At 34.0% G+C, this 24640-nt stretch overlaps 1 protein-coding gene across 1 annotated transcript in view; it reads right to left on the bottom strand.

The window, feature by feature from the left end:
* Positions 1–24640, bottom strand: part of LOC150106756 (cell adhesion molecule Dscam1-like) — a 126623-nt gene that overhangs the window by 78363 nt on the left and 23620 nt on the right. The window contains exons 4-9 of the mRNA XM_090393475.1: positions 13022–13171; positions 10774–10891; positions 6840–7015; positions 5218–5490; positions 2998–3405; positions 60–221 (exon numbers count right to left, since the gene is read on the bottom strand). Coding sequence (XP_090249601.1) covers positions 60–221; positions 2998–3405; positions 5218–5490; positions 6840–7015; positions 10774–10891; positions 13022–13171 — 1287 coding nt within the window. The remainder of the gene's footprint in view (positions 1–59; positions 222–2997; positions 3406–5217; positions 5491–6839; positions 7016–10773; positions 10892–13021; positions 13172–24640) is intronic.

The following is a 24640-nucleotide window of genomic DNA, read 5'->3' as shown; positions in this document are numbered from 1 at the left end:
ATAACTTTTGTGATATACATATATTGAATAGTACGTAATATATTTCATCGAAACTTTACCTCTGACAGCTGCATACATCTTCCCTTGTGCACTTTGTCCTTGTCGATTGCGAGCAACACAGGTATATAACCCTTCATCTACTGTAGGATCCACATCTACAACTTCTAGGGTTCCATTTGGATATACTTTCTGCCGATGATTATAAGGTAACCGCCTTCCTTCTAGAAGAGAGAAAAGGCAAAATTCATCTCTTATTATAAACTTTGTTTATTCGCAAACAGAAAATTGAAACAACTTTTAAGTGTTCTGTCTGCCATATGTACCACAATTTGAATGTTTCTACATTGAATTATTAGCAGATATGTTGTTGTGGCAGCTATATACACGCCACCATCTAGGGAAATGACTATGAGTCAAAGTGGTTTCCGGTTGCCTTCCTTGCCATGCTATATCTATAACTGTAGCCTGTGTGCCTGCTTGCGGGATGAAAAACCCATATAAACTAGAGGAGAAAACTCTGCTGTCCAAGCTCAAAACCTGATAACTTGGCTATCGCTGAGGAAAATTCTTAAGCTCCTCACGTCGTCGACGGGAATCGAACCTAGGACATTCCTTACCCAGGTAAATGGTTGCGATAGCATAGCCACTAGGCTAACCGCGCGGACATTAGTAGATATACAACAGTAAATTATCTCAATAAAATTCATGTTTACTCATGTGTGCATGTACATGTGCGCGTGCTGGATAAGTGCAAAGAGTGAATGTTTTTAGTTTTGTTATAAAATCGATTCTTTGAATAGCCAGTCCAATTATGCAATTAAGTAGGATTTATTTATTCTAACTTTCCATTTGCTGTTAATATTATACACTTCAATTATTTGAGTTTTGTATTTTTCTCCAAATAGTTTATAATTTGATAAAGTTCAGCCTAATCTTAGTTTTTTTTTTATGATTAGATAAAGATAAATATTTTATCATCTAAAACTCATATTAGATGAAAACGAATGCTCTTTTCAAAGAAATTTCTTTCTCTTTAGTTCTTAATATTCTTCTTCTGCCTTTTACGGTGTCGAGGTTTTTTTATTCTTGCAATCACAACCGTCTCGAGGATAATGTGGTTAGCCCTATGCCTGTAGATGAGTGTGTTCATGGGGTCGGTTTGCCTGTTCTCTGGGGGACGAATACCCGAGTTTCCGGGTGGGGAAAAAAACCCTATCTCCGTATGAGACTGACTAATTCAGCTACCGTCTAAAGAGATCTGATAAATATTCCTCACCTCACTGACGGGAATCGAACCTAGGTCTTTCTAACCAAGCAGGTGCGCCTATACCGACTGAGCTACAGAAGTTCAATCTAACTTCTTAATGTAAGTTATTTCATGTTCAAACTTAAGGAAAAATTTTCTTGATTTATGTTATTTAAAGTCTAATTTATAATTTATTTTAAAATGTGTAAAGTAATCCAGTGCCTAAAGAGAAAGAGAGAGAGAGAGAGTCACAAAGAAGGAACAATAACATTAAAACTCAGCGGATTACCTGAAAAATTCACTCCTCATAGAAATAAAATGAAGTAGACTCAATTATAGAAAGACAATAAGAAAGGAATAACGTATGACTTTCTCTGTTGAAGTTTCGGTGAATCCCTCCTTAAAAGAATTAAGGACATCAACAAATGAATACCATTAGTTTGCTATTAAAACCTTAAGTTTGGAACAACAGCATTAAGGTGTTGTATTGAATTCTGAGTATAGATATCACCAGTACAAACGGGCTGCATCCTTTTATCTTCACTTTCCTCGGAGCCTACTGTGGGGGTCATTGTAGTAATGGATTTTAGCCATTACAGTAAATTTACCCGAGCCAAGCAAGCTGATTATTCAAAATGAGTTTCGAATAGGATTGACCTGGAAGGTTTATTACGGAGTGAATTAAAATATGTAAATATGTCCATACATAATTCATGAGCCAAGGCAAACGTGTTCGCTAACCTTTCCAGTTAAAAGACCACTTTATCTTCCTCGATGCAAAGTAAAGTACTTAATCACTAGAGAAACAGCGTGGCTTATTTTTCTTTTTCTAGAAAAATTAGATTAAAGTAATTAAGTTTGAAAACAAATTGATGTAGTGAAGGTATTTTAAAGTGCTTTATTAGTTTTTCAAAAGAAGTTCAAAACAAATTAAATATGAAATATTAAACAGACTCGTCAATGTGTCCATTAATAGGACATATCCCAGTGCGCTAACTGCACTATAACTCTGATTTGAATTAGGAACTCTAGTCCTGTAGTTATAATGTTCACTGTTCTTCTGTGAAATCTTCTATATAAGGCAAGAGACATTAAATCATGTTATTCCAACATTAACAGTAGCGCACCAGTTCACACATTAGCTTTCTCAGATAAATGCCTATTTCATGGCTACCTTGAAAATTCGCAGAATACATACTTTGTGAGTAATCTGTAAATACGAAGCTGTAAAGTTTGCCTTTCGATCGTGTAAATTTTGGCACTTACGTTATTATAATCTCCACTCACATTAAGAATACTTCCTGGAAGTGTAAACTATCAGTTAAAAGTATGACAATGATCTGTGAATTAATTGCAGTGATAGTCCATGGTTGTTACCTTGGAAACAGGTTTTCTTGATAGTATTGCAATAGCTTGCTTAAACATCTACAATGTTGCCATGGTAACGTAATAGACTGTGTAATTTTGTTTAATAGAGGTTTATATTTATGTACTGAAAGTTTTCCAATTTAAACCAAAAGTGGATTAAATTTTGCTGATACTTTTAATAGCGATTTTAAACACAGAATTTTATCAAAATCGGATCTGATATAAGAAATCTTTTATGTGCGTAAAATAAACGATGCAATAGCTGCAGGCGCTTTTGCTTGATTTTTCACAAAATGCACTTAAAACTTTCTTTCGACAGAAGTTCTGCCTATTAAGGTTAACACTGTGTCTGTAAATATAATAAAATAAAGAGATAAGCTTACCCTTTTCCCAATGTATTGACTCAATAGGATATCCAGCTACTCGACATCGTGCTACCATTTTCTCCATGGAGACCACTGATATGTTCAACATATTCCTTACAAATGGAAGACCAAACACATTTAGCCTAGCAACGTGTATTGCCTTTCCAGCTCTGTTGATAGACGAACACTGGTATTCGCCTCCATCTTGTACCCTCACGCCAGAAATATTCACGTGACTTACGACTTCCCCATCAGATCCAACATAATCACCTACACGTCGCCTTCCACTCCTGACAATCGGGATGCCATCCAGTGTCCAAGAAATCTGAGGTTTTGGAGAGCCAGTTGCTATGCACTTTAGAGATACTGACGGCCCAGGTTGCAATGTTTGTTCAGTGAACGTATATAAAAGGAGTGGAGCAACATCTGTAAGATAAGAAAATTGGTTTATATCAGACAATAGTTGCACTACTGTAACAGATTTCCTTCCATTGATTTGAATAACGTTTTGCTTCAATTTTTGTTGTATTACTGTGATTTAGTTAATCAACTCAGTAAATGTAATTTTTAATTATACGCAATTTATTTTATTTTCACTCTTCTGTTATAAATAAACTGAATAAATCCTGATAGGAGCAGTCAGACTTCTTTTAGCCATAACTGACTTTTGAAAATTTGTATGCATCAAGTCTCCATGCTTCAACCTTCACTGATAGTGAGCTCACGCTATCAATGAGTAAAGGTTTTCTACTGCTATCGCACCGTCCTAAACCCTAGCACCTCGTATTATGATTGTATGTAATAGTGTGAGTTCTACGGTCGATTTTTAAAAGCGAGGTTAAAAACCTGATTTTGTACGAGAAAAAAACGATACTTGTGCTTGCCAAAGTCGACTAGCTTGAGAACCTACCGAAGAAAGCCTAATAAAAATGTTCATCAAATCAGTAAGTAGAATAGAACCCATGACGGTCTGTCTACACGCACCCTGCGTTATGGAAACAAGCATTATTTCCACAGGGCTGAAGAGACAACAAAATCAAGGTTAAGTTATATACTGATGCCTGTTATTCCCTTATAGGGAATATAGCTATCCCAAGACAGTTATCTCTAATTAGCTACCTGTGGAGATTGAACTTATACCAATTTTAAGCAGAATTCTCTGAAGAAATGGCAGAGAAGTGCCGCCATTGCACGGTCCCAACCCTAACACAAAATGTTATTGTCTGAAACAGTGTGGGTTCCATGATCGGTTTTGTTAAATTTACAAAACACCCCGAGTTTCAGGGAGAAAAAACCGCTTGCTTGTGCCTAAGCTCGACTAACTCAGGAATTGGTTTCATTCAAAGAAAGGCTTAGAAAACGTTACTCTAGTTAACAACTAGAATTAAACTTTAGGTCTTTCTTCGGGCATCCTAGTGCTGTGGAAACCAACATCACTTCCATTGAGCTACACAAACTATCTAGATAGGCAATTTATAACAAATTGCCTATCTAGGTAGTTTGTGTTTCTAATTTTAAAACTAAAAGCACTTTAGAATTATAAAAATTAATATACTTTAATAAATTAATTAATTATATCGATGATTATTTTAATGACTGCTGGATAATATAATTTAAATTCACATTAAAACGCAATTTACTTTTTGTATTATTACTAATGAAGCATAAAAATTATTATATGATTTGATCAACCTACTTTAAGCTTTAATTAGATCATATTATTTTCATTATAAATAATTATTGGATATCGGAATTAAGGCTTTTCTAAGTTTAACTTAATGTGTGCTTTAAGCTTCAAACATTTTACAAAGTTGCGTATTCTAAATAACAATTAACAGTTGTTTTTAAATGGTTTACTTTAATATTTAGTTATGTGTGCTGATGCAAGTAAGGCATTCGTGTCTTAATATTTATCCAATTCCTATTTTGTTATTCTGTTGAAAACGAGATAAATTGTGTATAAATAAATAATAAATATCTGTTTCTTTTAATCCATAAATAAGAAAATACCGTTCACACTACTTGGAACTATTTAAAGTTTTGAAAATGATTAATTACAAAATCACATAACTTTCAGCATGAGATGCTTTGACTTGATCTTACATAAAAGGCCGTAACTCCGAAGAGCTAGTATATATTTGTTTCATATTACTCGATTTAGAAACTAAATAAATTAATTAAAATTAACTCCTTATGAATCTTACTATTTTATAAACAATACAAATGATATACACATACCTCCAAGCTGTAGTTCAGAAGTTCCTTGGGCCCAGCCATGCAGGTTCGACACGAGACACTGGTACATTCCTTCATCCTCTCTTCTCACAGCAACGATGTGGACAATGGTCGCGGACACTAATTTCACTCTTACACCATCAATTACCAAGGGATTTGCATCTTTCAGCCAAGTGATGTTCTGAACTGGATAACCCGATATGGAACAGTTAAATTTCGCCTCCTTACCGACGTCTATTTTTTGTCTTTGGGGCTGGATGTGCACAAGCAATGGGGCTAGAAAATTGGAAACACTAACATTAGAGTTATACAGAGAGTTATAAAAGTCTTTCAGAATACTTTCTCACTGTTTAAAGTAAATATTTCTGTGATAAGAAATGATATTAAGATAAAAAAAAAACCTGATTCTTTATAATCGCGAGTGTGCTGATGCATTTTTAAAGTTATCTTTCCGCTTCCTCTAAATTAATGAAATGTAGTTAATGTTGATAAGGCTGATAAAACATGAACAGCTTTTTTTCTGTATCTTAGAAGTACAATCAATCGGAAAATATCGATATATCTTTTATGTTATGTTCAATTTTTTATGTAGTTAATTGGTCTTTCTAGGTAATGACCTGATAGCTTAACATGATCAGAACAATCCCATCATCCATCAAAGGGTTTTAACGAGAGTTTAATAATAACAGTCACCTGTCACTAAGGTTCCGATAGTTTAAAAAATCATCATAATTTAAAACTCTTCAAAACCTTTTGGTTTCTTGCTCTCATGGATGCTGAAAGAGTGCAGGAGCGGTCATTAAGTATTATAAATGTACTGTAATACACGAGGACATTAAATATGCTTGGCAATTAGCGTTGGAGGTCTTGTCCTCTCTGCAGTGAGAGGAGGAAAGGTTGGTGGGCGAGGGGGGGGGGGGAGAATTTCTGGAACGTGAAGATTCGTTGGCTTATCGTAAATCGTTAGAAAAATGAGGTTGCATAAAATAGCATTACGCATAAGGATCGGATGCTAGGTGATAAATGGGAGTACGGTTTTCTTATTTTTTAAAATAGAAGCTCATAGAAGCACGCACTTACATGTATTAACGAAGCGAATTTTTTAAATTAGTTTGTTCGAGAATGGAATTTGACGTCAGTTGGTAAATTAGCGAAAAGTGCTGTGCGTGGCTTTGATATCCCGGAAAAAGTATTCGAAGGTAATCTCATGCAGATATACGCGTGAACGGAGAGAGAGAGAGAGAGAGAGAGAGAGAGATTAGTGAAGTAGTTAGTCAACTTGGGCAGGTTTTAAAAACAGAATTAAGAACTGAAACTTTACTTATTTATTTTATTTGTTTTATTTATTTATTTTTTGATCTTGCAAAAATTAGATTATGAAGTTTGCTTACAAATTCAGAAAGCAGTTTTGCGAGTGACAGTGCTTGCTTGCTTATAGATCCTAAAAGGACAAAATCCTTGTAGGATCTAAAAGGATTTCCACCTTTTAGGACCTAAAAGATTCGAAAACTGAAATTTATAAACACAATATCGATTTGAACAAAAGGAATGTCTTTTTTTCTTTCAATTGCGAATCTACAGAGTAACTAAATAAAAGGAAATGGTCGTGTTTCCTTTTTACTTACCTGTAATAATCAAGGACATCTCTGCTCTCTCCTCTCCAACTGTGTTCGTTACAGTGCACACATACGTACCACCATCCTGACCGGTAGTTTGAGTAATTATCAGAGAGCCACTTACTTGCTTTATACGTTTATCAACAGTGACAGGTCTTAGCGTTTTTCCCTCATACTTAAGCCATCTGAAAATAAAAGACAAATAAAAATCGCTTCTGAAAATGATTTCTAATATTTTAATTATTATAATGTCATAATTGTGTAAAGCATGGAACACTGCAAAGATATGTTAATCTTTAGAATTTCGGATAAGCTACAAGTTGTTTTTAACTTCATTTTTCTTTCTTTCTTAAAACAGAAAGAATAATGAGGAATTTATAGTTAGGAACGCTTGCAAGAATTAAAAGTCAAAGTTTGCCCAACCATTTATTCAAAGAATAAGTAAGACGTGGAAATTTTCGTAATTAAAATAAAGCCTGTGTATTGATTCTGTGTGAAATATGGCACGCTTGGGAAAGATTTTTGTTTCACCCTTGTTCTGCTAAAAAACGTAGCAGGATAGTAATGTTTTAAATTAATTTTTATTGTTGGGTTCATTATGCTTCTTATTAGTAAGAGAATTAATTCAACGAAAAAAATCATGGAAATTTTTTTCATTATATTACTCTGAGACGTGGCGGACGACAGAGCAACAACTGAATATCAAATTTGAATTTGCAATCGTCAGCGACGGCACCGTATGATACAAATACATTTGCAAAATACCGTTTTTTTTTAACAAAATATTAGTTACTAATTAGCAAGGCTACTGCTAGAATAGCAAAAGTAAATATTTTTATATAATTTCCTGATTAATGTGAGTTTTTACAGACGTAGGTGTATATCCGAAAAGGGAGTGCACATACTTCTTTCAAGATAAAACATTTTGTTTTATGTCTCGGTTGTAGTCTTCTTACATTTTATTTAAGCTTCTTATAAAGGTTTTTATTCTACACGACCCCAATATCACGGAAATCATACTACGGTAAGAACTTTTCAGAATATACAGATTTTAGATGTATTCTTTCTGTGTAGTTCATAATTTTTCCTACAGAGTGCGATACCAAACTAGCTGTTATGGCATTTCAAATGTAGGTCATTTATCCTGTCCGTCTCAGAAGAACAATTAAGTTTATTTGCCTTTGCATGTGTGTGTGTGTGTGTGTGTGTGTGTGTGTGTGTGTGTGTGTGTGTGTGTGTGTGTGTGTGTGTGTGTGTGTGTGTGTGTGTGTGTGTGTGTGTGTGTGTGTGTGTGTGTGTGTGTGTGTGTGTGTGTGTGTGTGTGTGTGTGTGTGTGTGGATAGCATAGCTGGGTGGTCCTAGTAAGTCACAGTAAGTGACATTTATTGCTGGTCGGTCTCTGTATACGAAAAGAAATTTCTTACGTCGGACGATAAACTGGCCCTATGTTTAGTTCAAGAATTATCGTCACCGATTTTAGATTGCAAGTGTGCCGAACTGTTTTGGGAAGAGTAGTGTAATATTTAACCATTTTTCTATGTGTGGACACCACTATTAGTGGTTAATCATATTGTAATTAATTGAAACCATGTTTTGTGGGACTACCATATCAAATAAACGTCTGATTTTGATAAACCTAAAGGCATCTCTGCCAAACTAGAGGACCTCGCACCCTAATACCACAATTGCTATGGTCGGAGGTCATCTATTATCCTTTTTTTTACAAGGGCTGCCTGTCAATAAATATTATTTGCATAATATTTAGAAACCACAATATATCACTGCCTCTCTGACGTGGTCATAGTCAACAGATGGAAATGCTACGTTTGGACTGCCGTGACATTCATTGTGTCGCCACCTATCGGAAGGATTATTAAAAGCACACGTAAAATTTGTCTTTAATCCTGCTTTGTTTTATTGAAATGTGCTATATTGCAATATATTAAATAAAAACGTGACGGCAAAGACTTTTTTTATAATATTAAAAAATAACGGATTATTTTTTACATACCCAATTAAAGGAGACAGTCTATAATTGGTCAACGGACTTAGTTAATTTAAGGTCTTTTAGGATTGAATATTTTTCAAAAATAGTTGATAATGTCGATAGTTCAGTGCTCTGGACTTAATAAAATTACCTAGTTAAAATAAAGTTAAAATTAATCATTTCTCATGTGAATACAGCTACATTTATGAGGTACACAACAGTTCGAGTAAATGTCATTTGGATACTTAAGTATTTCTATTTAATATTTCAAAAAAGAAAAAAAAATCGGATCAGCAAAGGGCAATTCAGGAGTAGACAGCTAGGTTTTAAAATTAAATTTATAATTAAACTTAGAATCTGAAAAACGACTACACCATTTAGGCAGTTTTTTTTTATTATTATTTATTTTTTTATATCGGAAAATGAGTATGTTGGTTATGTTGGTCGACACTTTTTTTATGTTGGTCAACACCACAATATTTCAAATCACTGATGTATGAAAATCATATTTCGTCGTTAAAATATATTTCTGTTAGCAGCGTTTTCTAATTTAAATTGAAGATTTTCCAAACTGATTTACTTTCGGTAACTCTGAGATATTTTTCTCTACATTTTGAAGTGCTTGCAAAAAATATTTGCTAATAAAGTCAGGGGATAATTTTTATCATCCTAGATAGACGAAAGTAAATAGAAGATAAGCCGATTTATGTGTTATTTATGTTTTCCTCTATTTTTCAAGAAAAATGATAAAATATCTTATATAAATAAAATATTATATATATATATATATATATATATATATATATATATATATATAACGTAGACGAGTCGGTGCGAAAATCACGCAAAAAGCTGCTTTGTCGGGGGGGGGGAGGTCATGCACAAGAGTCTACGCTGTAATTAATGATCCAAGAACCAGAAACGATTCACCCAAGAAAAGTCCTATAACCGAATAGAGCTTATTGATATGAAAGGCTGATGTTGAATTACATCAGCCTTTTCATCAAAACTAAACTCAACCAACCACATGGCAGTGCAATATAACAGAAGTATTCAGAAGGTACACACAATTGTCACGAATTTGGTACAGCAGGATTCCTCAGTGAGTCTTATCCTTGTCAGCTAAAAATAAGAAGTTCCATATGCAGTATATGCAGAAACGCCAACAAACACCTGATAAGAAAAGATGTTCTGGTTCGACAAATTCCCGTTTCAGTAGTTCGGTGGTGGCAGAAGGTCCAGGATATGGCGGCAACTACAGCTTATGGTAATGGGATAATGATCTGGATAGTGTTTCCTTGGCATATATTAGGTTCTTGATGAAAGTAAACGTTCAGTCTGGCTGCCTAGTTGAACGTTGTTTACGACCTGACTATACGTCTCTTCATATTCATAATTGATCCATCTGGTAACGGTGGTTACTTCCGGCAGGTTAATGAGCTATGTCACAAGGCACAGGTCCTTCGGTTATTAGTCCACTGGTATGAGGTAATTTTATTCACCAAAACTCATCGGTCTGCTCCGTCACCGGATCTCAACCGAATTTAAGCGTCGGTGTGATGAGATGGAACGAACTGTTTGCGAGAAAGACCGGTAGCAGTTCATGTAAGGGATGAGAAATTACTCTCTATGGATCACTGTCCCTCTGGAATACTTTTAGCACCAAGCGGAGTCTCTGCTCCGACAAATAAGTTCTGAAGACTAAACCCAATGATGCTTACTACTATATAGGTATATCTAATAAACTAGCTCAGATGTATCTTAAAATTAAACTTCATACGATATCATAGTCATCAAAACCAACTGATTGCCTAATGTTACTTCCGGATGTTCAGTTTGCGTCGATTAGTTAATAAGGGAAGGGCTTTCTTTTTTTGTACACGTCCTGGAAAGCTTCCTAAAGAAATTGAAAACTAATTCCTACAGGAAATGTAAGCCATAAATTAAATTATTTACCGATATTCTGGAACCGGCAGCCCTTGTGCAGCACAGGGCAACTCTACCAAATCTCCTTCATTTGCTTCCACAAGAGGACGTGTGTCTGCTATTCGTGGAGGTACTGTGTTCTGAGGGTCTGCAATTAAAACAAATTTAGGATCGAATTCTTTATTCAAATCCGTTAATAGTCCATGACTGGTTAGCAATCAGTGAATTTAAAGTGAACATTCATTAGTATAATAAGGAATAAATGGTAAATATTACTTTAACATTAATTTAAATATCTTATCTTCTAATTCCAAATTTATATTTTTCATTTAAAGTGATATTTTACTGATTCCGAACAATTAATATTTTTTTTGGTAAACCATAGATAATTAAACAAAATATATATAATAATACATTGACAGTCATTCGTGTATTAACAAACTTTTCCAGTTGTTCTAAAATTTCGAATTTCTTTTCAGCCATTCTCATATAATCTCCTTCTCTCTCTTCAAACTTTTCAAACACACTGATGACGCTGGATAGTTATTTTTACCAGTCTGAAGTGCTGTTTTTAGATAAATTTTCCGCTTCGTCAGCGTACATCTCTCTTCGCTTTTCGGATTATTTTTTCTCTTAATACCATGATTTAAGCCATTAGCCGTTCCATCTGTTTATTCTTGGGAATGTTTCAGAATGAATAATTTGGTTTTCTGATGACGCTTTTACAGTTACAAGCTTGTGGATCTTTGAAATGTTGTAGCCTAAAAATATTTCCTCCTTTGAACTTTATATGGCGATGTCGTTTTTTCAGTTTTCTTGTGGAGATTATTAGTCAGGTTTGCAATTAAAATCACAAAATATACTTTAGTTAGCAAAGAAATAAAACGTATAAGCCAAAATACCAAAGTATGTTGTAAAACGTTTGATTTTATATTCAGTTTAGATATTATTAACAGAACTGAAAGTGAATTTTTATGCCTTTTTATCTTTTTAGGAAACCATTTTTATCTAACTGGGCATTGTTCAATCGCTTAAAATTACATGCATGCATAATTACAACATAAAAACATGACTGATGGGCAGAAGTTTGAAGTGTGTGTGTGTGTGTGTGTGTGTGTGTGTGTGTGTGTGTGTGTGTGTGTGTGTGTGTGTGTGTGTGTGTGTGTGGAGAGAGAGAGAGAGAGAGAGAGAGAAGAAATGCCCGTGTAGACTTTGATTTCATGTCTTAAACGGCCAGAAGAAAAACTGTTATGGGGTTGATTATCGTCGCTGAAAAGGAACCTTTTACTAAGCATATTTTTCAGTGATCCCTGCTAAAAATGGCTCACTTTGTTTCGGGCATTAATATAAGTTATGGTTTAGGATCATAAAATGGAGGCAGCAGTCTGCTGTACTTTTGCCCAAAGTCTTTAAAATTACCCCCGCCGTGAAATACTGCCATTGGCTTCTAAGGATGAAGAGGGGCTGCCCACTGATTTCCAAACGTTTGTTCATAAGAAAAAAGATATTAGTCTAGTTTAGCTTGAAAATCTGTCAAAATAGCTTTTTCATATGATTATTCATCCTTTAAAAGATGGATCACAAACATAAAATTGTCTTCTTTCTGTTGCACATTTTAGTGCAGTTTAATTTGTATTTCTGCAAGTCATTTGGTACAAAAACATTTCCAGCTGTAAGTAGAATATTCACATAAATAAAGAAACTAAAGGATGCATATCTTTACAATAAATACAACAGATACACTAACACTTAGATATGAATTTAACATGTAATTCATCGTTTATTTCTCTTTCCCACTTTCTTTTCGTATGCTAGTTCAATGGCTTCACTGTGAAAGAGCGTGGCTTCATGTACAACTGATTATGCTGTACTAGGATGGTTCTTCTATTTTCATAGTCCTGCTGTATCTATCTAAACTCTTACTCATGATAGTAGCTGATCTGCATAGATTTATTTTAGTTTTTAAAATGTCTGACTAATTCTTCATTACAAATAACAATTTGTAATTTTTGGAATTACAAATTGTTATTTCTAATTACAAATATTTTCATAAAACACCAGCAACATCGATTCAACAACATACAAGATTTAAAACACTCTCTCACTACTTTAGTCACACAGCAAAATCAGTGTCGTTCCTTTATATCCACAATCCTAAATTCCATATTAAATTAAAAGAGCGAAATTTCTAACAGTTGCATGTTAATTGATACACTGAATCTAGTAGTTAAGAGATAAAAAATATCAATGCTTTGGTACATCAAAGAATTATTAATACCTGTGACTACTAATCTTCCTTGGGAATCACTGAGTCTAGATTCTGTTGTAAGTCTATGTCTGGTCCTGCATCTATAGCTGGTAAAGATATCACCTTCTCCCACGTCTCGTATGTGCAACTCGCCACTTGGAAAAACGCTGTATCTTCCACCTAATAATTCGATTCAGAGAACAGATTTAATGGTGAAAATTATAGATTGAAATAAGTGTTGCATTTCATTTTCTTACTATCGATTCGCAATTAAATGTTTCTCTTAATTTGATTTTGACTGCTTGTTGGAATACTTACTTTAAGATTTCTACGTAATTATTAACTATATGCACCACGTGATGAAAATTAAAACTTTACTAGAGTCAATATTTATATTTCATTAAAGGTTAGGTTTGGAAGAAGAGTAAAAAGAGTTAATTGTAATCCCTTCATCGTATAAGCGGATTAAAGACAATAAAATAATAACGATGCTGTTTACTCTGTTCACTAAGGAAATCTTGCGCTAATGAAAGATTAGGAAAAGGAATTTTCAAGTTATTTGTTAATACGAAGCGAATTACAAATTCTTTCTTTACCGGATATGTGGCAATATTTGTAGAGTTAATGGCGCATTCGTATTGGATTAAAATGGAAAATGTCTGTGTTCTCTAGTTCACCCATTAAAACCAAAATCTTACTAATTCTCTTACATTCTCTCATTTATAAATATGATGCTTATGTTTGCCTTTAACAGGTGTTTGCTTAATCTTTTAAGTTGTCCTGTATTATTTTCTTGTTATTTCTGTTTTTTAGTTCGTTTTCATTTCACTAATTCCATAATATTTTTTTTCTATATTGTACTCACAGTTTTCGATAGTTTCTTTTTGTGATTTTTCTAATCTCATTATGTTTATTATTTCCTCCTATGATAAAATATATGCTCTTGGCATGTTTTCCACATCACTGGTCTCAGCCTTTACCTTATCATGTGCTATATGTTTTGCATGTTTGAAATAAATCCAATTACGAATTCAATTCAACCTTTCTAAAAGTGTAACATTTACGCTTAATGGAAAAAATAGGCTGCAATAAATTTTCAGTTTTCGCGATGTGCGATTTAAACACCTCTCGAATAATCATATACAACACTAGTGCAATTAGTTCAAAGCTTATCCGCTAGGTGTAGAAACGATATTTGAAATGCCATTGTATATTTCAAATATCAATTGTCAGCTCCGTCACAAAATGAGAGAGACAAAATACTCATCCTCTTCTGCTTCAAATTGATAAAACTGCCATAGAAATCCTCCACATATTAACACTTGATTAGAAAGGAAAGTGAGAGCAGAACTTAAGAAACATTTCGTTAATCAGTCCATTCTGAAGTTAACGCGACTCTTTTCCCTATCTACGGAATTCCTACATTAGGAATTCGCTCTCAAGCTTAAACTTGTGAATCGATATCTCTATTCAAATGCCTACATGAAAATGTGCTGTTAAACCTACCCAAGATTTGGGTACTGAAGATTGGTTTCTCTCTTACAAGAACATGCCCATCACTTTATTTTCTGTACAAGGACTTCTGACTGAAAATGATACCATTGTTGTTATTCACCCTCTTCATTTCCCAAGACACTGTAACTTATTTTTCCCTTTTTCAATGTTTAAGATGGTACTGAAAGAAAAAAAAGTTTTAACGATATCATCTGGACGGGAAAAAACTTCAGACTTACGTGCTTGAAAATGTTTTTAACAACAGCTCAATAAGGGATTTGGTTTGATTGGAATCAGCTGAAGCGTTAACATTAATTATAATTAAAAGGTTAGTATTAATTATAATGACCATAGTGCTTAGATTAATTAATAAATTAAAATACATTAATTGATCGACTCAGTATTGAAATAGACATAATTGTCTATTAATTGACTTTTTTCATATCTGTTTTCCTATTTTGGGGGGTGCAAGGAACCTTTCTCTTAAAAAAAAATATTCAGACTGGAGAAGCATTCTTTAACTTTTATTAAACCTAATATATATATAATCATAGGGCGGGGGGGGGAACATGCCTCTTCCGTAATAAATCGGCTTTCGTTCAAGTTCTTAGACATCGCAAACATTCCTCACGCCTTTGATGAGATATGAACGCTGGTTTTAGCAAAGAGTGTTGTCGTTCTATTACCCTACGTTAGTATGTCTTTCTTTTTGTAATAGTTTGTAGTTCTTTGCCAACTTGAGGTCATTTGTTAATAACAGACTGCTTTATGTGGCTTTCCAAATCTTAGAAATTCCGAATGCCTCGATTAGCACATGACATGATGGCAGTGTGTAAATTTATAATAATTGTAATACGAATTCAACCCAATGTGGCAAAACTTCAATAAAAGTTTAATGGAAGATATTCGGTAACCTCCTTTACCCTTTAAATATTTACTGTCTTCGACATAAACATTGCATTAAGCCTTATTTGGAAAGTAGTTCTGCAAATTCCTAGTCAGCGATGAACTGCTGTTTCTCTAGTTCAAACAAACTAAATGGACACATTTTCCCGTAATGAAAGCTTCGGTGTTTATTTTTCCGTACACTCCCTTAAGAGACACGTACCCCATTCAAAATTCTACTGTTGGGGGTAGAAGGGGAGAACCTCGTGACGTGCTGGAAGATGAGCTAGGAATCGAACTGCTGGAACAAACGTGCATTCATGCAAACGGAAGAAATCTTCAATCCTTCAGCTGCTACGTCCCAAAACGTTTCAAAACGTCATGTTCGGCAATGAGGGTCCGCTCCAATACATCAATAATGTAATCTAAGAAAGCGAAGTGAAGGTTCATTAACTTGGAACGCTGCCTAATTAAGGCACGGAGGCCTTCACGTGTCATTCGAGCCAGAGGTGATCTCGAGCTTGTGAAATTCACACTGACTTGCACGCGCCACTGGTTTGTGACTAATGTAGACTAAGGCAGTTTCCGTGTCCTGCAGAACTCTATCGGTGGGAGGTCAATTTACAATACAATGTTAAAAGCCACGCTGCCGACTCGAAAGGCTTTTGATGAAGAAAAAGATTTTAAAAAATAACAATAAAAAATCCTCTGCAGTTTAACTGAAGGGATTAAGTATTTCGAGATAGCGATTGACTAGTGCAAGAGAAAAATAAAAGGAAGATTACAACTTCAGTTTTATTCAGGTTAAGTGAATAGATTGAGTTTCTTTCTATCAGTGATATTTCCGATATTGAGAACGCATTGTGTGTGTGAGAGAGAGAGAGAGAGGGGGGGGGGAGTACACAATTAATAATAACAACTCAACCCCGTATTCTTAATGTTTCAACGTAACCATAAACAACAACAGTTAGGTATCCACGCACGAACATCACGACACTCATAGGTGAAGTCAAGTGCCTTGTTTTGAACTGTGCTCTATCATTTTCTCTTTTGTTATTTCATCTTGAAAATATTTGAATAATTTTGCTAGTAAAGCAGCTGATTCTTAACAATTCTCGATGAAAATTTTTAATAGACATAATAAAGTAGAATTTTATATTATTTGATATGCACAGGTGGAATTTTTGACACTACATACACAAGTGTGAATGATGCGAAAAATCTTCGCTACCAGTTGTCGGGAATGCCAGAGGAGGGTGATTGATATATGTCTAATTCTTAGTTATTTATTTGAAATGTATATCAGAGACGAAAGAACGCAACAGAGAGAAAAACTTTGTTTATCCTACATTCTCCCATTCATACATATTGCCCCTGTATAAGTAGTTTTACCACACTGTGGTTATGTGGGAAAAACCGGATTCAATGCCGTATGTGATGCAACGAAGGGCGAGGGGATTCTGTAGGTATTTGTTAGGCAAAACAAAATAAGTTCTCAAACGGAGGTAGTAGGGATATTTTTTACCTTTAAGCATAGTGAACTGACATAATACACTGATGTGTCACGGAGAAGGCTAACACCCCTTCTCCGTGATAATCATTCAGTCTTTTTCTGTTACGATTTCATTTTTCATATATATATATTTCTCTCCTTCAACCTGTCTATTTCATTCTCTCTCTCTCTCTCTCTCTCTCTCTCTCTCTCTCCTCTTCTCTCGCCGTGCTTCTTTCCTACATTTTCTCTTTGTTTGATCCCGTTTTACTGCATCAATCCTCTCTACCCATTTCGTTCCTTCTTTTTTCTCACTTGTTCATTGGATTTGTTTTACGTGTATTTTCCTTTTCCTCTCTCTCATCCTTCTTTCTTTGTTCAAATCCACTCTCACTTGTAATGTACACGAAACGAACCTCTGCTCTTTGCAAATTTCAGTTGCTTGAGGCTATCAAGGTGCGTCTTTCGTGCTTTCAGCAAAGTGGGTACATTATAAGAGTCACTGGTCAGGCTTTCACAGTTTGGTTTGGACAACGAAAAATACATTAAATCTCGAAAATGCACAGATAACAAGTTATTCTGCTGGTCCAAAGTTTTACCTTAAAGCCAACAATACCTGAACTCTCAAGTTTATGCCTCTCCCGTCTTTTGCAAAACATGGTATACTGTTCAGGTAACATAAAGTAATTAAATATCTCTCTTTCTCTCGCCATCCATATAAAATTACTTCCCTTCTTTCTTTGCTGCATACTCTAAAGGCAAGTATTCATGACTGTAGATACCTGTGTGTCCACGGGGCCGGTTTGCATGTTCTGAGGGAACTACTTCCGCACGAGATCAGTTAACTCACCTTTAGTCGAAAGAGACCAGATGAAGATTCCTCACGTCAAGGACAAGAATCAAACCCAGGTCTTTTCGATCAAGGGGCTTTGTCTATACCGAATGAGCTACGGAGGCTCTTCTTTCCTTCCATCCATATATATAATTATTTATTTTCATTAATTATTCTTTCTTATATATTCTTTCAGGTAGGTATTGAACATGATATCTTTGAAAGTGATGATATGAACTTCACCACCGAACCCTGATCTCTTGTACGGTCAATTCCGAACTAAAGAGCACCTTGCTTTTCATCTCAAGCAAATCTATTGTTGCCATGGAAACTATACGTCACATCCGACATACCCGCATGAACATTTTAATTATAAAGAAAGCCGATGATCAATAAAAAATAATTCTCCACAAAATCTCACTGGCCTTAACTTTATGCACCAAAGGCTATTAGAATTTTGTGCAACTAAGACTATTATGCAAATATGAGTAAAAGCGTTTACAAATATGAGATATTTTGCTTAATAAAAAGTTTGATCTTAAAGTATTACTTTCAGCTACAGACAAATCAGAGTTAGAACCTAACATGCACTCCCACGTACGCTATTCCTTCACAATTCCTTTATAATATTAAATAACAACAGAGATTACCTAGTACTACTACGATGGCGCAATTAATTCTGTCACATGTCTGTTGAGACTTCTTTAAACAACAATACTCAGAGCATAAATATTTATATATAAAAACTTCAAAACTACCACCATAAACAGTAAACTTGAGCGTGCAGTGAGTGAGTGAAATTATCAATCTCACTCTACTCTAAGAAATTCTCCTCTAAACAGCTTTCTGTGAAAACGAAAGATGAAAAAAAGTATGAAGGGCTAGCAAAACAAACACTAGGAGATATAAATTGCGCGGTTACTGTATGTGTGTGTGGGTGAGCGCGAGGAACGAGATGTCTCCAGAGATTGGGAGGAGGTTTCTAGCAATTTTGTCTTATGCCGAATCATGAAATTTTGATGAAATCCCAGAATCAGGTGAGTTTCTTTTCAATCTTTTCACCGAAGAAAAAACAATCGATGTGTTCTTTCTCGGTAAATTATCTGAGAAAGTATCAAATTGCTCTCTCAGAACGAAATATTAATTCTAATATCGTAATAGCTGCTGAGAGTCCGAGACTAGGTGGCGCTGTAGAGGTGACAAATCATGACAGAACAGAATTTGAGAGCGCGTATAGTGTTATTAATAATACGTTCATCAAATATGCCTATGCAGGCATGAAGCAAAGAGCTTGAAATGCTGCCGTTTGGCATTTGAGACGTATTAGTATCTGTTTGTTTTATACACCTTTTTTACAAACAGTTCAAAAGGACCAGAATGTTTTCAACCACAAGGCTCATCTAAACTAATTTTGTGTGTGTGTGTGTGTGTGTGTGTGTGTGTGTGTGTGTGTGTGTGTGTGTGTGTGTGTGTGTGTGTGTGTGTGTGTGTGTGTGTGTGTGTGTGTGTGTGTGTGTGTGTGTGTGTGTGTGTGTGTGTGTGTGAACTAATTTCGAATTCCGCGTAACAGCTCATCACGAATTCCGCGTAACAGCTCATCACGAATTCTGTGTAACTGCTCTAGAAACTTTTTCCAATCTAAGCATGCATTTATTTTTATTTATTTGATGGGAAAAAAACGAACGAATCCTCATTAACCATCTTTTAATAATATGCATGTATACTACTCATTATCATTCCATTCAGGTGATGATATGATTATAACAGTTTTGCGTACTCCTAACTAGCTCTGTATTGACTATAAAAATAACTCGTCCTTTGCGAAAACGAATTAGTTTCAACAACTGACTTTTTTTCTCTTTTTGACTAAGTCTATGTCATCTAAAAATGTAAAATGTTATTTATTTCGTTTGCAATTTACGAAAGAAACTTTTAATATATCTTATTCCTTATCTAAAATTCATTACAAGTTAGATAAAAACAAGAATATGGTTTGATGTCACTCCTTATATGTACTGTATTACCAGGCTTGCCAACTCCAATCTGTTATATTGAGCTAAACGTTTAAATAACAAAAATGCTAAAATATGTTATTTTTAACTTCTAGAAATAGACTTATTGCTAGAAGAAATAAGCAATAATATTATAAGGTTTTATACCGTATAATATTAATATTAATATGAATAGGAGAATCTTAATTAAAATCATCATCATCATCAAATTCCTGCCATGTGCCCTCAAGGGATGTACAGGATATGATAGTACTACATGAAAATCTTACATCATTACTAACCTCCTATCTACAATTTTCCTCCAAACCAGTCTGTTACCTGTCAAGACTCCAACATTATCAGATCTTATATTTCTACCTTCTAAGGCACTTTTTGCCGTATTAATCCACCTATATCTTGGTCTTCCTCTGAATCTTTTTCCTGCCAACCTGGCAAAGGACCCTTGTTTTGCTAATCTTTCTTCGTCCATTCTGTTTAAGTGACCATACCACCTGAGATTAGCTCTGCTAACGCATACCTGGATGCTGACAATGTCAAGTTCTTTCCTAATATCCTTGTTTTTAATATGATATTGCCATTAATTCACGAATTAAAACATAAAATTAATAATAATAATAATAATAATAACTAATTTTTAACTAAGCTTACCTTTTATCTAGCGTTCACAGTGTGTTACTTAAAAAAGATAAGGCTCAGTAGGTGTGGGTTTGGTTTGGCTTTCATCATCCCTATTTTGCGTAAGATGGAAATGTTTCAATAGATTTTAAAGTGTTTTCTAGAAGTAAAAGTACTTTTAAAAGTGCTAGTGCATTTGCTATGCCCAATTTTACAGATAATGAGGCAGGTTAACACATGCCTCAATTTATTCCTTAGTTGAGATTTTACGTTATTCATATATATTCTTTTTAGTTCGGCATTTGAGTACGGCCATTCAAGCCATTCTGTTGTAGTTCTTCCAGGAGCAGGTGCAATGGAAAACCATCTTGTTGTACGGTCTGTGAAAATTTTTAGCAGAGGTTTCTCGTTCATTTATAGCTTGATATAGTCTTTTATATGATACCTGCCTCATTGATGAAGCAGAACCACTTGTATGTCTCGATGGCAAGAAATTCTAAATGTCACAGGCATTCCGAAGATGCACTTGAAACTGCTAATTGAAGATAATAATATGCATTTATTTAAATAGAATTAGTAATGGGCTTCCGCGTTAAATTTTTGATAAACACTATTACTAACGCAGATCATTACACTGGCATTGTCGGTGCCAATTACTACAAGCATATTCATATCACATTATTGTGATATGAATCCAACAGATACAACCATGGTTACGAAATCCAAGAATAGCATGTACGATTATGGGTTCTTAAAGGACCGCCAAAGAAAGACATATTAAAAAAAATTCTTTTAAACAATCTTTAAAAAATTATTTCTTTGCCATACTCTTCAGAACTAAACTTTTGTTTGTATTGTTTTACTTTTGGCATTATAGCAGACAAGAGAAATTCTAAATAACTTGCAACAGATACAAATGAACGTGCCACGCAAATCTAAAAGAGAACTGTAGCGTCTGGCTGATTGGTGCGCACCTATTATATCGCTCCAATCAGTCAATCACGCCATTCACGCATTAGTAAATAGGCCCGATTTCTAAAGATTTTCAACAGAAATAATTTATACCATAATTTATTTGTATTTTCATTTAAAAATATATACAGTCATCACTACAAAAGCAAAATATTTTAAGCTATCAGCCATGTGAGTTTTTTGAGCTAGATAGCATTGAAATTCTCTAGATCTAGATGAAAATAAGCTAAACTGGTAACCCTGTATATTACGGAATCACGAAATCATGAACACAATTTGCACAAGATCCTCCAGATCCAAAATTTAGCTCTTGTGGTATTATAGCATTTTCATCTTTATGTCAAAAAGTTTAAAAAAAAAAGTCCATTAGTTAATTTTTATCTTTATTTTTCCACTTTTTGATATACAGAAATTATATCTTTCATTTATTCAAAAATACATAAAGTTCTGGATTTTATTTTTGTATATGAAAACAAAGCGATGTATCACTACAGTAACCAAATTTTAGATTTGAAATCATACCATTTATATTTTGCTACCGGAGAGATTAATTAACCAAAGAAGTGAAATAGTAAACCTATAATTTGTGTTATGTGATCTGGCAGTTTAACCCACCGTGTAGACTAAAGTTTTTAAAGTCGTTAAAATTTAACGATACAAAATTCTCGATCACCTAATTATATCTGTCCTCTATGTTTTTATACTTTGGAAGTGATTATGAAATGAAATAAAAAAAATCTGAAATCCTCTATTATAATCACTGTATCCATAAATCGAAAAGGGACTTTCTACCAATTTAAATTTCTAACACTTTAATTTTAAGTGTCTAACAACTTAAAATTAAAACATTCTAACAGTTCTAACATTTGAAACAAAACCTTCTAACAATTGAAACTTAAACACTTCTAACAGTTTCCAAATTTAAACTAAAAAAACTTCTAACAGTTTCGAACAGTCGAAACTTAAACACTTCTAACAGTTTGTAACAATTAAATTTTATAATAGCTTCTAGCAATTCAAATTTTCTAACAGCTTCTAACAATTTGAAATTTCTTGCAAAATATTCTAACAATAATGTTTCAACTGTCAACTAGGCAGCTTCTGCCGATTCTTTCTTTTTTTGTAACAAACAAAATAAATCAATAAAATCCAGAAGTAAATTTTCTACCTTTGAATTAAGTCACAGACGATATGAATTCTTCGTTAGCTTATTAACTTCTCAAAACAGTTTCAAACTCTTCTAATTTAAAGGGTTTTATTTGGTCTTATTGTTGAAGATATTTAGACACGAATCCAGCAAACTGAAGCATTACTTTTTCTTGTTTAATACAGAGGACTGTTTATCATTTCTCGAGTGCTGGAATTTCTTCAAGAATGTTTTTTTTTTTTTTGAAGTTAATCTTGTGAAAGACTACGAAGGATCGCTTTATCCTTTTCAGTTTTCCTACTCACGTATGAGTTAGATGACTTGTTTTTCTACTCGTTCTTTATTTTTAGCGTTTCGACAGTTCTTTGGCATTCCCAAAGAGCATCTTCAAATATCTAAGCATTTTTATCATCGGTTTCATTCATACTGTTGGACTAAGTTTGAAAATTTCGTGAATCATGTTTGATTTCTTTTACTTTTTTATTTCTACCTAAAAACTGCCAACTCCACTGATTTTGTTTAGTCAAGTTTCGATACTGAGATACTCCAGGTGGTGCTGAGTCGTATATATTTTCCACGTGGATAAGCAGTTCGCTTTGCCGATGTTAGTTACACATATTGGTATATCTGATCGATTTGTGGTCTTTTGGTATAATTTTAGCTTTTCCTTTCCTAAGTGAAAGCAATGCACGTAGGAATATTTATTACTCAGTGACGTTAAATTATTTGCTGATGTACATATGCATATTAAACTTAAATAAAATGATTTGCTAATAATAAATTTGTGTTTTAAGAGTAATGGCTTCTTTCGACACGCTTATATCAGAAACTGAGATAAGCTTTCATCTGATACAGTAAATATTTGTGGAGCTAGAATACTTGTACGTGTACATCTACCCTTCTAGGCGGAAAAGTGAGGTATGATCTATTAGTTGGTAAAGATTCGTCTTCCAATAGAGTAAGTCAAAGCACAATATATGTTTGGACATAGCCTGTATATTCGAATATATAAATACATGGTATAGATAAATTTGCTCATTTCACCAACATGAATTCTGTTTCGTGTGAGAGTGGTAATGTATTTGAATTTGATCGGTTATACTGCTTACTGGTCTGAAGTTATTTTCACTGACCACGTTAAGAATAAAGCTGAATTGGTAACGATATAAAATGCAACATTAAAGCAGTATTCCTGACAAATGACAAATCTCAATGACAAAGATTACTACACAATATTTAGTTCGCCTTGCTGAAGAAGAATAGAGCCCGATGGATACAGGAATCACTGAAAACCCCAAAGTAAAACAATAGTCCATTTTTGAAATAGAGGTGCATGCATTACATAAATCAGAAATTAAAAGTGAACCGTTCCATAAATCCATCGTCTCAAGGTATAACCAACGATGAACTTACAACCAGAAATAAGACACAGTTATAACTGTTATATGGTCATTTAACCAATGACAGTGATTTCGGATAAGAATCTTGATGCGTAGTGTTGACATCTCTTTTTTACTGCTGCAATCTCTCTCTCTCTCTCTCTCTCTCTCTCTCTCTCTCTCTCTCTCTCTCTCTCTCTCTCTCTCTCTAGCTCGCGCAATCTGTTTTCTTCCTTTTGCTTCGTCCATTGTGCTTCTCTTTATTTCGCATAAGTCAAAAACTAGTTGATGTGTCATAAATGCAATAACTTTTGACAAAGTCATCACATTAGTGCAAAAAAAGTACTAGCATTTGATAGAGTTATTTGAATGATGAATTCTTTTCACAAATACCATAACAGTACCCGAAAAACGCAAAGATATATTTATGAACAAAAATACGAAAACTTTATAACTGTATATTGTATGTAAACAATTAAAATGGACTGCTGCTGGAATATGTATTTATCTATGTTAGTAATTGTTGATTTGTAACTTTTGTATTTTAGGACCACTTTAATCGCGTATTAGCCAAAATAAAACAATGTTAACATTCATATAACCAGAAACAATCTTTAAGCTTATTTGTTGTAATAATAAATGGTATTACTGCACAAAGCAATATTGTGAATAGCAACTTATTTTTATGATTGTTTCCAATCATTTCTTTGTTTTTGCAACATTCCTCACTATTCTTATATCTCTAACCAAATAGAAACATCAAGGGTTACTTTATTCTTTATTTATAATGGAAATGAATTTATTTCCTGACAACCTTCTAA

The sequence above is a fragment of the Typopeltis vanoorti genome, chromosome 5 (genome assembly GCF_054136105.1).
Source record: "Typopeltis vanoorti isolate ZY-2024b chromosome 5, IOZ_Tvanoo_1.0, whole genome shotgun sequence".
NCBI lineage: Eukaryota > Metazoa > Arthropoda > Arachnida > Uropygi > Thelyphonidae > Typopeltis > Typopeltis vanoorti.
This window is presented reverse-complemented; position numbering and strand designations above follow the sequence as displayed.